Raw genomic sequence first — 14,010 nt, 5'->3', positions numbered from 1 at the left:
ATATTAGTACACTGCGATATCCCTCCTTTTTACATAGTACACCACGATATCCCCCTCCTTTTTACATTGTATATTGCGATATCCCATCCTTGCTACATAGTACACTGCGACATCCCCTTCTTTTTACATTTAACACTCAGATATCCCCTACTTTCTGCATAGTACACTGCGACATCCGCTATTTTTCCCCACAGTACACTGCAATATCCCCTACATTTCTCCATAGTACACTGCAATATCCCCTACTTTTCTCCATAGTGCACTGTGATATCTCCTACATTTCTCCATAGTACTCTGAGATATCCCCTATTTTTCTCCATAGTACACTGAGATATCCCCTGCTTTTCCTCATAGTACACTGCAATATCCCTATTTTCTCCATAGTACTCTGCGATATATCCCCTGTTTTTCTCCATAGTACACTGCGACATTCCCTAAGTTTTCTCCATGGTGCACTGCGATACTCTTTACTTTTCTCCATAGTACACTCGATATCCCCAACATTTCTAGATAGTACACTGCGATATCCCTTACTTTTCTCAACGGAACACTGAGGTACCCCTACTTTTCTCCATAGTATACTGCGATATCTCTTACATTTCTCTATAGTACACTGCGATATCCCCTACTTTTCTCCATAGTACACTGCAAAATCCATTACTTTTCTCCATAGTACACTGCGATATCCCCTTTTTCTTCTCCATAGTACACTGAGATGACCCCTACTTTTCTCCATAGTACATTTGTGTGACACAAATATTAGGCTCCATCCCACGTGGACCGGCACTCTAAAGATCTGTGAGTTTGCTGAAATGCCATATTCTGTATTACAAGCATGATATAAACCGTACGAACCATCTAACTCTTATTATTCCACACCAATTTTATTATATTTCTTAACCTACAACTGACAATAATCAAAACATACAGCAGCTATACTTCATAACTTGAAAGTGCATCCAGGCGTGAAACAAAAAACAGGAGCGTGTATAAAATAAAAAGGTTCATAGATAACCTGAAGTGTTGCTCTCTTATATAGGTAGATGTAGGTGTAAAGCCAGGACCCTATGAGAGAGGGTTGGTGTGTGTGTGCGAGTAGCAGAAGGGTGGCGGGGGGGGGGGGGGGGGGGGTGGAACTGTGGGGATGGGGGGAGATGTCACGTGAAAAAACTCGAGAAATAAGGGGTTTTGGTCAAGATGGAGGTAAATAGTAAGGAAAAAAGTACACTTTTATGTGACAATAAGCTCGTACGGAAAACGTGCTCGATTATAAAGTGGTCTCTCTTTCTTTTATCTTTTTGTAAAGAAACCAGCACGTCACACATCCAGGGTGTAGGGATTAAGAGGTTGGTGATGAACATTTGCTCTACTTCTCAAGTAGGACAGTTGGTCTGAGGCAAGATGGAGGCTTTGCGTCAACTGGGAACACTTCTCGTTCTTGTGACTACAGGTAAGCTGTTTAAACTTTCGTTATTAAACATAAGTTTCACAAAATAACAGAAGAGTCTAGTTAACATATTTGATTTGTAACGTATCCCTCCGTTAAGTACAATGCCGTTTCAGCGTATGTAAACATGTGTAGTGTTGTTGTTTTCCTTACAAGTCGTGCATATGCAAATACCATACGTTTTGGAGTAACACTGATGCATAGTGTCGTGAACATATACGTGGATATTAAAGCTCCTTAAGTTACATTCTTGACTGCTTATCTATACGCTAAAAAAATCAATCTGTTAATTTGAACAGAAAGTCTGTTGTCTAGATGCTAGGCTGTATTCTGTTATTATAACATAATACCGTATTATATTCAACAAAGTATTCCGTTAGTCTAATAGAATCTATGTTGAACTGCAGGGGCCCCCATGGCTCAGTTGGTTAGCGCGCTAGCTAGTCTCTCACCAATGCGGTCGCTGTAAGTTCAAGTCCAGTTCGTGCTTCCTCTCCGGCTGTACGTGAGAAGGTCTGCCAGCAACCTGCAGATGTTGGTGGGTTTCTCCAGGTCTGTGCCCGGTTTTCACCCACCATAATGCTGGCCGCGGTCGTATAAGTGAAATATTCTTATACGACCGCGGCCAGCATTATGATGGGTGAAAATCGGGCACAGACCGGGGGAAACCCACGACCATCTGCAGGTTGCTGCAAGACCTTCCCAACAATATAAATATTCTTATATATTCTTGAGTACGGTGTAAAATAAACACCAATCAAATAAATAAAATAAATCTATGTTGAATTAATAAAATATGTGTGTTATATGTAATTGGATAATCTGCCGCAATAACAGAATAGCGAGAATATTCTAGCATCACTCAGACAACTATTAACATTGAGAGATTAATTTGTTGAGTGTAGTAACAAAAGTGTTCCTGTCTGTCAGCAGACAAGCCTACATACGCATATGGTGCTGTAGTTAAAGGGGTGTTTCTTAGTAGAACAGGATTAGGTGAGGATTGAAACAGTGTAAATATATATCTTGACACATGGGAAGAAACCTTATACACGAGTTTTAACACACCTGTAATTAAAGCTGCAGGACGTCTTCTTTCATCCGTCAGACCTTGTGTATATCACACGCTCATACGCTCTGAGTTAGTACTGAATACGTAAGTTTAGTAATGCTATTTACAGTATACATATGTCTAAATGCATTTGCTGTATTGACATTTTGATTTTTGGAAAACGAGGGGCATCATTACATTTGTTGTAATGTAAGCATAAGGTATAATATTTTAGACACGGTAGCACAATTTTAGCGAAATTAACCATTTCATGTTTATTCCCGTGTAAAGTGAGTATAAAGCAACGTAAGTGTTATTCATTTTTAGCCTCAGTTTTGTTAGTTTTTATGTACGCAGATGTATAGTTAGAGCAACATGATTCTGAAATTTGAAGTTAAATGACCATATGATTTTTCAGAAGTCTGAATATATCTTCTTCTTTCTTAAATGGCCACGGTCATGACAGTATGGCGTTGAGCTATAAACATTCATCCAGTCATTTTCTTAAACAGAAAAAAATTCATTTTGTGAAAATTGTGAATTTTAGAGTGGGTCTTTCATTTGCATACATATCTGCTGTCACGGAAAACAAAACAGTTACTGCCCTCTATCTCTCTTCGTGCATCACTAAAGATTGTTTTAGCGAAATTCAGGGCCAAATCGTCCATGCGCAAAAATTTAATTTTGAAGATGAATTATTTACCACGCCGGCATCGATAGAGAAGAAAATATTCAAAATAATTGTCAAACTATGAAGATGCCTTTATTTTGGATTTTCATAAAGGTTAGAAAAAATATATATAGGTCAAAGCTGTTTGACCGAGTGAATTGAAAAGGCAGTAAGGTTGTTTCGTCGAGAAATATTCAGATGTATGGAGCAAACATTTTGGATACATTATTTTTCGGATCCATGAAAAGTACGGAGTTTGCTGGTACATTCTAACTGCTGAGCGTTAACGATGGTAAACGTAATCTTCTGCGAGTATTTCAATCAGAATACCTGGAAATTCCATTGTAAAGTTCATTGCTATCAACTTACACTCTGTATGAGTACTAACGATAAAGAAGATGAATGCAGTGTAAACTGTATGATAAGGCCACATGCTACAGACTTGATTGTACGGGAATAAGAGAACGTTCAAGCTGCGTACAAAAAGAGGACCAAATCTAAAGATACACTTGGCTTTTGAAAGGGTAAAAATAGAATAGAACTACGTCCCGCTTTCCAGGGTCGTATTTTCAATCTATACAGGGCGTCGGTAAATAAGTCATCATAAAGGCCCTTTTGTTACTAAAAATGTGTCTGCTTCTACTAGAAAAATAAAGTGGATACATTCAACTGGACAATCTGACGAATACACGAAGCTGTCTTCTCTGAAATGTGCAAATATCGGAAAAATGTCTGAGGTATAAGTGTGTCTTTTATTTGGTGATCTTGAATTTGAAGCATTTATTTCTTTATTTGATTGATGTTTTACGCCGTACTCGAGAATATTTCATTTATACGACGGCAGCCAGTAGTATGGTGGGAAGAAACCAGGCAGAGCCCGGGGGGAACCCATGACCATCCGCAGGTTATTGGCAGACCTTCCCATTTAGGGCCGGAGAGGAAGCCAGCATGAGCTGGACTTGAACTCACAGCGACCGTGTTGGTGAGAGGCTCTTGGGTCACTACGCTGCGTTAGCGCGCTAACCAAATGAGTCAAGGAGGCCCCCTGAACTTGAAGGAGTAGTAAATGGAGATTTGACATTCCTCGCTTCTTATTTTATATGATTCTCTGGAATAACACTATACACGCTTTAACACATAGTGTTCGGTATGCTTTCGGTAGGAAAGTATCTTGGAACTCATTAACACTGAAGAGTAACGGTGGAATGATTTTAAAAACAATACTGTATGTCAATTTGTCAGCGTGGAGCTATATAGTCGACGACTTTAAAGATGGTAAATACATTCTTAGTTCTTTATTGTTTTGTGGTATACGTCGTGTTGGGAATTGGCCTTGCGATTATTGACCAGTTACGTGCTTATTGTTTGACGGCGGGTGTGCGAATGCTTTATTTTGACGGTAAGATTCATCACCCTATTGGATCAAATGTGCTGCACCACACGCCCAAACTTTCTTGATTGTTTCGCCCAACGTGCTACGTTTCCATAATTACCACACTTCACATTAATACAGATGCCAACCTGTACACGCACATTCACACTGATACACGCTCACATCTGTACACATATTTCCACACTTATACACACTCACATTTGTACACCCACGTTCCCACTCATACACGCCCACATCTGTACACACAGTTTCACACTAACACACGCTCAGTCCTGTACACTCACGTTCACACTAATACACGTTCTCATTACTACACACGTGCATTCACACGTGCATTGCACTACTGTAGACGTACATTTACACTAATACACGTTCAAACCTGCACACACACGTTCACACTAATACACGCTCACCCACGTTAATATTAATTCATCAGGCCGCTTCGCTGGCATAATGTTTAGAGCGTCAGGCTCAAAGTCGGGAGACTTTACATGCATACATACATACATACACACGTACACACGCGCGGACACACACGCACACACGCACACACGCAAATACATACATACATACATACATACATACATACACACACACACACACACACACAATAATGCACGTTCGCACTAATATATGCTTACAGAATTATACACTAATAAAGAGATCTCTTCTGTAGATGGGTTAGTGCAATGCTGTAGAAAGTCCTAAAATCCCAGATGTACTTATTGCAGTTCACTCGTCATGGTCTCTGTGTCAAGATCACCCTGTAAACAACAGCCGAGATGAGTGCGAAATGCGGTTCAAAGTGCAAAGACACGAAATAGTTGGTCAGTTGACGACGAGGGAACAGATAGACAACGTCTGCAGGTAAGGACAATACCACTGAGTTTATTTATTTATTTATTTATTTACTTGGCTGATGTTTTATGACATACTGAAGAAAGTTTCGCTTATACAATGAAGCTTTGACGATTTGCTGACGAGCTTTTACACACCATAATGGTTGAAGACGTACGATGTAGCCTACAATCGGCCAAACGAAAGTTTGTTTGTATTTTTGATTGGTGTTTTACGCCATACTCGAGAATATTTCACTTAATATACGAAGGCGGCCAGCATTATGGTGGGAAAAAACCGAAAAGAGTCCGGTGCAAACCTACAACCACACTCATTTTGCTGTCAGACCTCCTCACGTAAGGCCGGAGAAGAAGCAAGCATGAGTTGAACATCAACACACAGCGACCACATCAAGTAGTGGCAGGCACCTGGGCCATTCCTGGTCGGAAACCCCCAAACAGAAGGTGTCGGTCGTTTACTGTCAATAAGGCTCCACGAGAAGCGAGATCAAGGATATCTATAAATTCCCAGTCTAAGGCTTGGTTTGAACCTGCACCTCCTTTTTCCTAACAATTGAATGGCAATTGCCTCTAACCACTGACAGCAAATCGTCACGACACGCTCTTCACCCCTTGACTGGAATAAGCCACAGCGACCTTTCAAGTGGCGCATGACTATGCCAGCGTAAAATGATCCTGCTTTTCATTGGTATTTTTTTTTAAGTTTTCGATTTGAAAATATTCTCGAGCACATGTAAAATACATACGACAGATTAACGCTGTCTCGAGTTAGCTGTCAACAAAGCTGGCATCATTGTTAGCATAGCTGTCGGTAATTGTCATATGTTTATTGCTTTATTGGACGAAACCTGTAAAAGCCCTAACCGCCACTGCTGTTTCTCATCACCCTAGAATCTACCCGGAGTACGAAAACTGTCTGAAGGAGTTAATCAAGGATTGCCCGAAAGACCAATCATTCCTGGACATGCAGGGCTACGACCAAAACTCCACGCTGGTCGCTTTCGAAGGATTCTGCGCTGACAGAGACGGTAACGGGGCTCGCTGTGAAAGAGTGGACGAGTGAGTGAGTGAGTGAGTGAGTCAGAGAATGGTTAAGTGAAAACTAGTCACCCCTAGACTCGACTAACACCAGAGACACGACCCAAACTCACTGAGCACTGATTCACTTTGTACTGTCTTCCGTTTGTGCTTTTTTTTCATTTCATCGTAATTTACAACGATTCAAAAGATTTACGTATCGTTAGCAAAAAATAATGTTGTTTGTACAAGGTTTCTTGGCAAAGGTTTTCTCTGAGTTCCGTTTTCATTAGTCCTTCATGTTCTCTGCGGTGTATAGGTTTTTCTCAGTAAGAAGCATTTTTATTAGATCATCGATGCGTGACAGATATCTCTTGATGAGACTGAGTGTCATGTGGGTTTCTACCACGGATAAAACACTCCCACCAGACACAAAATCGCTACACTGCAGAGAAAACATTTCCATCTAAGACAAAACCGTTACCTTGAGGAGAAGACTTCCCCACAACAGAGAAAACTGTTACATTGTAGAGAAAACATTTCCACCGAAGACACAAAACCCTTCCACCGCGAAGAAAACATTCCCACCGCAGAGAAAATTATTATACCGCAGAGAAAGCATTTTCACCGAAGGCAAAAGCATTACTTTGCGGAAAAAAACATTCCCAACTCAGAGAAAACCGTTACATTTTAGAGAAACTTTTCCACCGGAGACAAAACCGTTACACTACGGAGAAAACATTCCTACCACAGAGAAAGCCGTTATACGGCAGAGAAAACATTTCCACCGAAGACAAAACCCTTACATCACGGAAAAAACATTTTCACCGCTAAAAATACCGTTACACCGCAAGCAAAGAAACCTTTCTGTAGAACAGTGTCGAATAACATGTTATCTGACCCAGGCGTAACTTCTTTTCCAGATTATTTGAAAGGTGTTTCCTGTTTCAACACAAACAATGCTGCCATTTTGAGATGTTTCTCCAATCATTCGATGGGCCGAAGAGACGCCATGTATGAGGTCCTTAGAACTAGAAACTGGGAGAAGTTCTATGAAACACTTTGTCCGTAAGTATGCCAAATCATCAACTGACCGTTGTATTGGACAATTTGAAAATGGTACTGGTTGCATATCTTATGCGACTTCTTTTTGAATAAGTAGGACGTTAATCGAGGCAGTGACGTTTTGGTTTAAAAAACAAGCTGATGGATTTTAACATTACGAGGCATATACAGAACTCTAATATAGACGTCCACCAGCTTGTGACGTTACGTCCCAGTGACAAAAGGTAAATTTATGAGTTATTTTAGATAACTGTATATAGGCGATAAGTTTAAAGGAAATACACTCTAGTGAAACCGGCTCACAAGTCACGGCTCACAATATTTTCCCCATATACCCGATGTTCTTAGCTTGTTGATGTAAGATATGGGAAGAGATTTTCCTCAGGGTGAGCCACACTCCTACTGAGTGGTAGAGATTACCCTCCTGGTGGGGAATATTTCAACTCAGAGGAAGGAACGTCGCCCCTGATAGGCCACACCCCAACTGAGTGGTAGAGGTTTTGCTCCTGGTGGAGCACAGTGCAACTGTAGGAAAAGTATGATTTTCGTTTGCCTTCGTTGGAGCTTCTCTTTGACAGTGAACGCAGTTGTTGCGACACCTGCGCTAGACTGAAAGGTACAGATATCAAAATAAGCTGTAAACCATGTGGAATTTTCGACAGTAGCACATGTACGTTGGTTCAGCTACCATCTAAATGTATAGGCGAGCCGAGAAAGAAAGTTACGGTCATTTAGACATGACAGGCATGCATGAATTAGTTTTCTCATTATCTGGAAGTTACTTTTTATGTGTTTGTTTTGTTCTTGCTTTTTCAGTCTCCAGGTCACTGGTGCGAAATGCGTGGCTGATGCTGTTGCCAGTTGTTCCGCGGACGTCAGGGAAACCCTGACGAACATCGCTTACGCCTTGATGCACGGACGATGTAAGGTGAAGAAATATGGGAGTTTTCAGTCGAAGTACGATCGCTTATACGGCTTGTCGTCACGATCTGTGACGTCCTCTGGTCTCCTAACGCTAGCACTTGGCGTCCTCACTGTCTGTAAAAAGTGGACGACTGACTAAAATATATTTGCATCACATTTACCAGATCTATCCTTTTACAAAACTCATTATCTGCATTATTGTTATTATCTCAAAGTCTGCACTGTTTGAGATGGCTGAAATACGATAGGACTTATGATGAGTTGATAGCCATGATGAAGATGACGGTGATAATAATGATGACGGTGCAGTTGTTGTTGATGAAATTGATAATGATGACGGCGACATAAAACAACGACGACGATAAGGATGAATGTGATGATTACGATGGTAATATGATGGTAATAATGATGAACCTCACGATGTCATCCATGCACCTTTGTCATGACAAATCTCATGACTCATGTAATGAAGATGGTGGCGGTGATTTGAGAACAATAAAACGAGTGAAGTACAGCAACAGGCACAGAATTGCTCAGGGCGTTTCTCCAAACAATCCATCAGTTCAAAAAGACATCCATGGACACTTGCCTATAGTAATCTGTTCACCACACGAAAGGGAGCACGTATATGTAAGATAACACAATAATTTGGATGATGTTGTGCCATTCATTAAAGTTCTACCTGTAATACACACTCCAATGTTTAGCCGTCATTATACCGGATGAGACCACTTCCGGTTTACTTAACTGTTCCCCAGCCATAATAGATGTCCTTGGCCCATGGTGAAAATCCATTTTACTTTTACATGATATCGTTCATCATTTAATTGTTTATCCATACTCACGTACTGAGACCAGGGGAATATTACAGGCCTTCAGGGTACAACAGCTGATTCCAAGCCGGAGCAACCGCATTTATTACAACCGTCAGTTGACGTGAATGTCTTTCCGGCTTTGTATACGTGACCTCACTATCTGCGCCCTCCAGGGGAGATAACCTCTCTTTCATGCTGCAGTCCTGAAATGTGATTGTTGGAGTGAGTGCTTAGGGATTAACCTCGTATTTGAACAATTTTTCAGTCATATGACGACAAAGGAATCTTTAGGGCGTATGTAATGTGTCTCCTTGTTGCAGGACGGATTTCCACAGGATTTCTAGTGCTGCTTCACTGAGACGACTTACCGAAAGCAAGTAAGCGGCCCCGCCCGAGCCATTATACTGATACGGGTCAACCAGTCGTTGCACTGCCCCCTTCATGCTGAGCGAGGAAATTACAAATTCCCTTTTTAAAGTCTTAGGTGTGACTCGACTCAGGTTTGATCCACCGCTTCATGAGCGGGCGCTCTACCAACTGTGCTATCCGGGCCGGTGTGGTTGATGGAGGTAAAGGTCGTGTATTTTGCCCATGACTCGACTCTAAAACTGAGAAACTTTGAGTCAGTTAATGGGGCTTACATTTTTATGTAAGGATTGAGCTATTGAGTGGATTAAAATTAATATAGACACAACTTCTTAAGATCAAACCAAGCAAAGTTGTTTTTCTAAACAATACGTACAACTTATCGGTGATAGATTCAACAACGTTTCTGGATATCAGAATTTTCTAAGTTTCCTCCGACATGGTAATTATAGCACCAAAACACTGAGCAAAATACTTTCCGAGGTTTTACTGTAGTGTCCTTAATTTTTGCAAAGAAAAACATTTTTTTTCGTTCCATTTTATGATAAAATTGTTTGGAAAAGTGAACTCACTTTGAAATAAGGGAAATCTATTTATGACGCACTCTGGCGAGAAGCTGGGATTGCTTGTAGCGGAGATTTGTTTGATGAAACTGGCACATTTAACCGTTGAATTTACCGTCAGCAATATGGTTTCCCAGTAACATACGACAGCTATAAAATTTGGAAAACTCTGGAAACTGCTATTTCAAAAAATGTCTCAGATCACAATTTTGTTGCCGGTAAAAGGCCAAACTTAAATTTTGATATCACGTACATCCGAGACGTTAGAATGGACAGTGATAACAAAAGGAGGGAATTCATGTATAAACTCTATTTAGATCACAATTCTGTAGAGGCAGTTATTACATGTGCCCCAGCCAATTTTCCTTATCCACATAACAAAATTGGGCTTTTATCTCAAGAAATTGGTGTAAACAGCAAAGTGAAATGAATGAAATATAATATTTTGCACTCTATTTATCCATCTAACAAGTATCTGTTCAGAGGGACGGTTGATGAGCTCCCAACTTGTGACTGGTGTGACCTTATAGATAGAATAGACTATAATTTAAGTAGATGTCGTCAGAAAGGCAGATTTTGGCATTTAGTCGGGAAATTGGCTCTGTGGATGTTTAAATACTGGGATAAAATAAAAATACTTCGGAGAAGTTTCTGGGATATTTCGAGGGTCCGCATAACAAAGACGTTAATGTTTGTGTATCACATGCAAAGTATTATATGTATGTATTATGAAAGAGAATCTATTTCTCGTGTTTCACATCGTATATTCATAATGAAATATCAAATTTATTAGGAAATATCAAAAAGAATAAGTTTGATTCCTTGAAGGCATTACCGCTTTAGTGATAGCGTTCTATTCTAGATCTAACTCTATATGAATATTACCTTCAGTCCACACAGATACAGTCCATCACCCTTCTGAAAATATTGTTCATGACCAAGGCTAGGTGGGTAACATAAGGCGACTGTAGGAGTTGCGTCCCCTTAGCGGCGTGTTAATTATGTTATTAATTATCTAAGTATTTGAAAATGACTAATTTTTAGTAACCGGTAATGTCACACCTGTCCGAGTGGGGGATGGCATGTCAGTTAACTGTAAGCTTAAATGAAACGTCCGTTAACATACATTATTAGCAGAAAAATCCCGTAAAATAATGGTAGGAAATCAAGAAATTTTACGCGAGATTACGGATTATCTCGTGCGTCTGAACATCTGAACTCATCTGAACTATTTTGTGACATATCCAATTGTTGTGGGAAAACCCCTACGTCGATTTCTACTTGACTAGAACTTAACATAGATTTCAAGATTGTGAGTTGGCAAGTGAACGTCATAGTTCTCTGCCCACCATAGTACTGACCGCCAAAACTTGCTAGTGGTTTCTTGTTCTGAATTGGTACAGGTTATGCTGCTCTGTTGGTAGTTAATTTACATTGCTTGATGTATCATTGATATGATCCTTTTTTACAATAAATTAAAACAACTCAGTGATAGCACAAAGAGCTTCCTTTTCGGATCGCTTGGACATCAGTGATAATGTCCCAAGCCGTATATGTGTATTCCTTTGGTGATGTTATAAAGCAATTACACATAGTTTCCAAGAATTTTCTACTCAGACGATATCTAAGAACTCTGCAGATGTACTGTAGGCTTCTATTGTCCGCCTCTACAAGTTTGCTCAATTCGTGAGTCTAGTTCAAGGTTTAAGACTAATCCAGTTCAAGACTAAGCCGGGTGTGGACACCTCGTGCCGCGGCTCGCGAATCCGGCTTCCATACATAGATCCATACAAACACACGTCATTTTCTGTCGGCGGGTTGCCCTTCAGCTTTTTGCTATTGATCAAACACGTTGGCCTACATAATGTGGTCGCGGCCCGCGGCAAGAGAACGCGACCATCCTCGTCCCCTCGTCTCGGATCACGGGCCGCAGTGGAAGTAGGATGAGAACATGTACCATTCGCACCGTCCTCGAGCCGCGGACCTAGGGTCCTCACCCGGCTCCCATGGAGGATTTCTGATGCAAGTGAAAAGTGAAATACATGTAATCCGCTCAAGGCAATAACTAGGCACATCAGTACAAGAACAACATGTCTCAGCTTACGACGGTGCGGTCGTATCCTTTTGTCATTCTCGATTAGTTATGTTTTTAGCCATGTGTTTCAGATTTGTGAGCTCTTTCCGCAGAGGTAGTAGACAGATACTCTCTTCATGCAGAGGCAAGTGGCCTTCTGTTTCAGAACATAGGAGTTTGACACAGGGACGTGTCCGATAACTCCTTTTCAAACAATGGAGGGCAAATAGAGTCCAATGGTCCAAAACTGATATCAACTTTGACTCTTACCTCTTAGCTCGCCAGCACGTGCAACATCCAAGGTATATTCCATCCGGTAATGGCAGACCAGCCCAGTATTCACGACGTGGCAAACCATTTCTAAACAATTACGCATGTCTTTTCAGGTTTAACGCGCATGCGCCATCTAGGAACGATAACTTTTTCGAGACCCATAACTGTGGTCTATGCAAAATGGCTGCTGCTTTAGCGATGACTGTGAAGTGAATTTGGGTCTCGTGTTTCCTTACCCAATGACATATACTGTACCTAGGATGTTGTGTGTGCAGGCAAGCTGAGAGGTAAGAGCCAAAGTTGACATCAGGTTTGGACCGCAGCCAGTGTTTAGAAAGGACTTTAGATCGGACGTGGCGTGACTCGGTGAATGGGTTTATCCTTGATTGCCCCTGTGGCTACGATACCCGCCAGCCCAGTATAAAGAGAGGAGTCGAAGTAGCCAGCTCGGGCTAGGGATCAAGATGTGCCACCGAACTGAGTGAAAACTTGGAGGATAAATATGTTTGAGGCTGAAGTTGACAGATCTACCACATTAATAATATTAAGGAAAATCAATAGGCCCGTATAACCTACAGAAAGAGGCCCAATTTTGCATAATCACCTTTATTGTAATCAGATCAAGTTGTAAGTGTCTTAAAATGGTCTTAAACTACTTTGTGTATATTTACTATGGCTGGTCTCAAACTAATAAACAACAAATTTTACAATGAATATAACACTCAAATTTTACAATAAGTATAACACTCAATGAATATAACACTCAAATTTTACAATGAGTATAACACTCAAATTTTACAATGAGTATAACACTCTCGTTGGCAGGTATGGACAGAGCGTTCAGAATCTCTGGCGATCTGCATTGTGATCAACCACATAGACGGCTCTGTTATCCCTATGTACATATCTATCACGTACATGGTATTTAACAACATAAATGGCGCTGGCTGCCCAGTGTACACCGTCTATCTTGTAGACAGCTTATATACAGACCGGCAGGACATGTGTAACATCATAGATGACGCCTCTTGTAGTATGAGATCCTTACATATTAACGGAAAAGACATAATCGTCCGTTACTTTTGAATCACAATCTGTTCGCTTAGGGTCTGTAACGCCCGTCATTTTTGAACTGTATCTAATACCGCTTAACCTTGGGCTAGGGGCCGTTAAGGCAGCCATGCTCATTATATCTGCATGATGCTTTTATAAATAGTTGCAATCAAAGCGCTACTGAGATACCTTGTTTAATTGTTATTTGAACTGGAACTCATTCATGGACTACGAATTTAAACTTTGATATGGAATTCATGCCTGGAATATCCACTGTCAGCCCAGCATCATTGAAAACTTATGACCGCTTCTCTCTTGTGTATTACCGGCTTTATATCCTGTTTGTATAGTTTTTTACATACGTTTGTCTTTGGGAGCTAGTGTTAAACGTTGTTTTGGAAATGGATCTTGCGATTATCGACGTGGAACGCCCTTTACGGAC

The 14,010-nt window shown here is 40.7% G+C and overlaps 1 protein-coding gene across 1 annotated transcript; it reads left to right on the top strand.

The window, feature by feature from the left end:
* The first annotated feature begins 1,201 nt into the window (after positions 1 to 1,201).
* On the top strand, positions 1,202 to 8,563 carry LOC135478208 (uncharacterized). Its single transcript, XM_064758480.1, has 5 exons — positions 1,202 to 1,450; positions 5,293 to 5,428; positions 6,310 to 6,446; positions 7,359 to 7,503; positions 8,317 to 8,563. Exons 1-5 carry the CDS (start codon positions 1,402 to 1,404, stop codon positions 8,561 to 8,563), a joined length of 714 nt encoding a protein of 237 aa, XP_064614550.1. The 5' UTR covers positions 1,202 to 1,401.
* The last annotated feature ends 5,447 nt before the right edge of the window (positions 8,564 to 14,010 follow it).

The sequence above is a fragment of the Liolophura sinensis genome, chromosome 11, assembly GCF_032854445.1.
Source record: "Liolophura sinensis isolate JHLJ2023 chromosome 11, CUHK_Ljap_v2, whole genome shotgun sequence".
In the NCBI taxonomy this organism is placed as follows: Eukaryota; Metazoa; Mollusca; class Polyplacophora; order Chitonida; family Chitonidae; genus Liolophura; species Liolophura sinensis.
This window is presented reverse-complemented; position numbering and strand designations above follow the sequence as displayed.

Coding starts and splice junctions, on each gene's coding strand:
- LOC135478208 (XM_064758480.1), top strand. CDS start 1,402: ATGGAGGCTTTGCGTCAACTGGGAACACTTCTCGTTCTTGTGACTACA. Junction 1,451..5,292: donor TCTCGTTCTTGTGACTACAG/GTAAGCTGTTTA, acceptor TACTTATTGCAG/TTCACTCGTCATGGTCTCTG. Junction 5,429..6,309: donor CAGATAGACAACGTCTGCAG/GTAAGGACAATA, acceptor TCATCACCCTAG/AATCTACCCGGAGTACGAAA.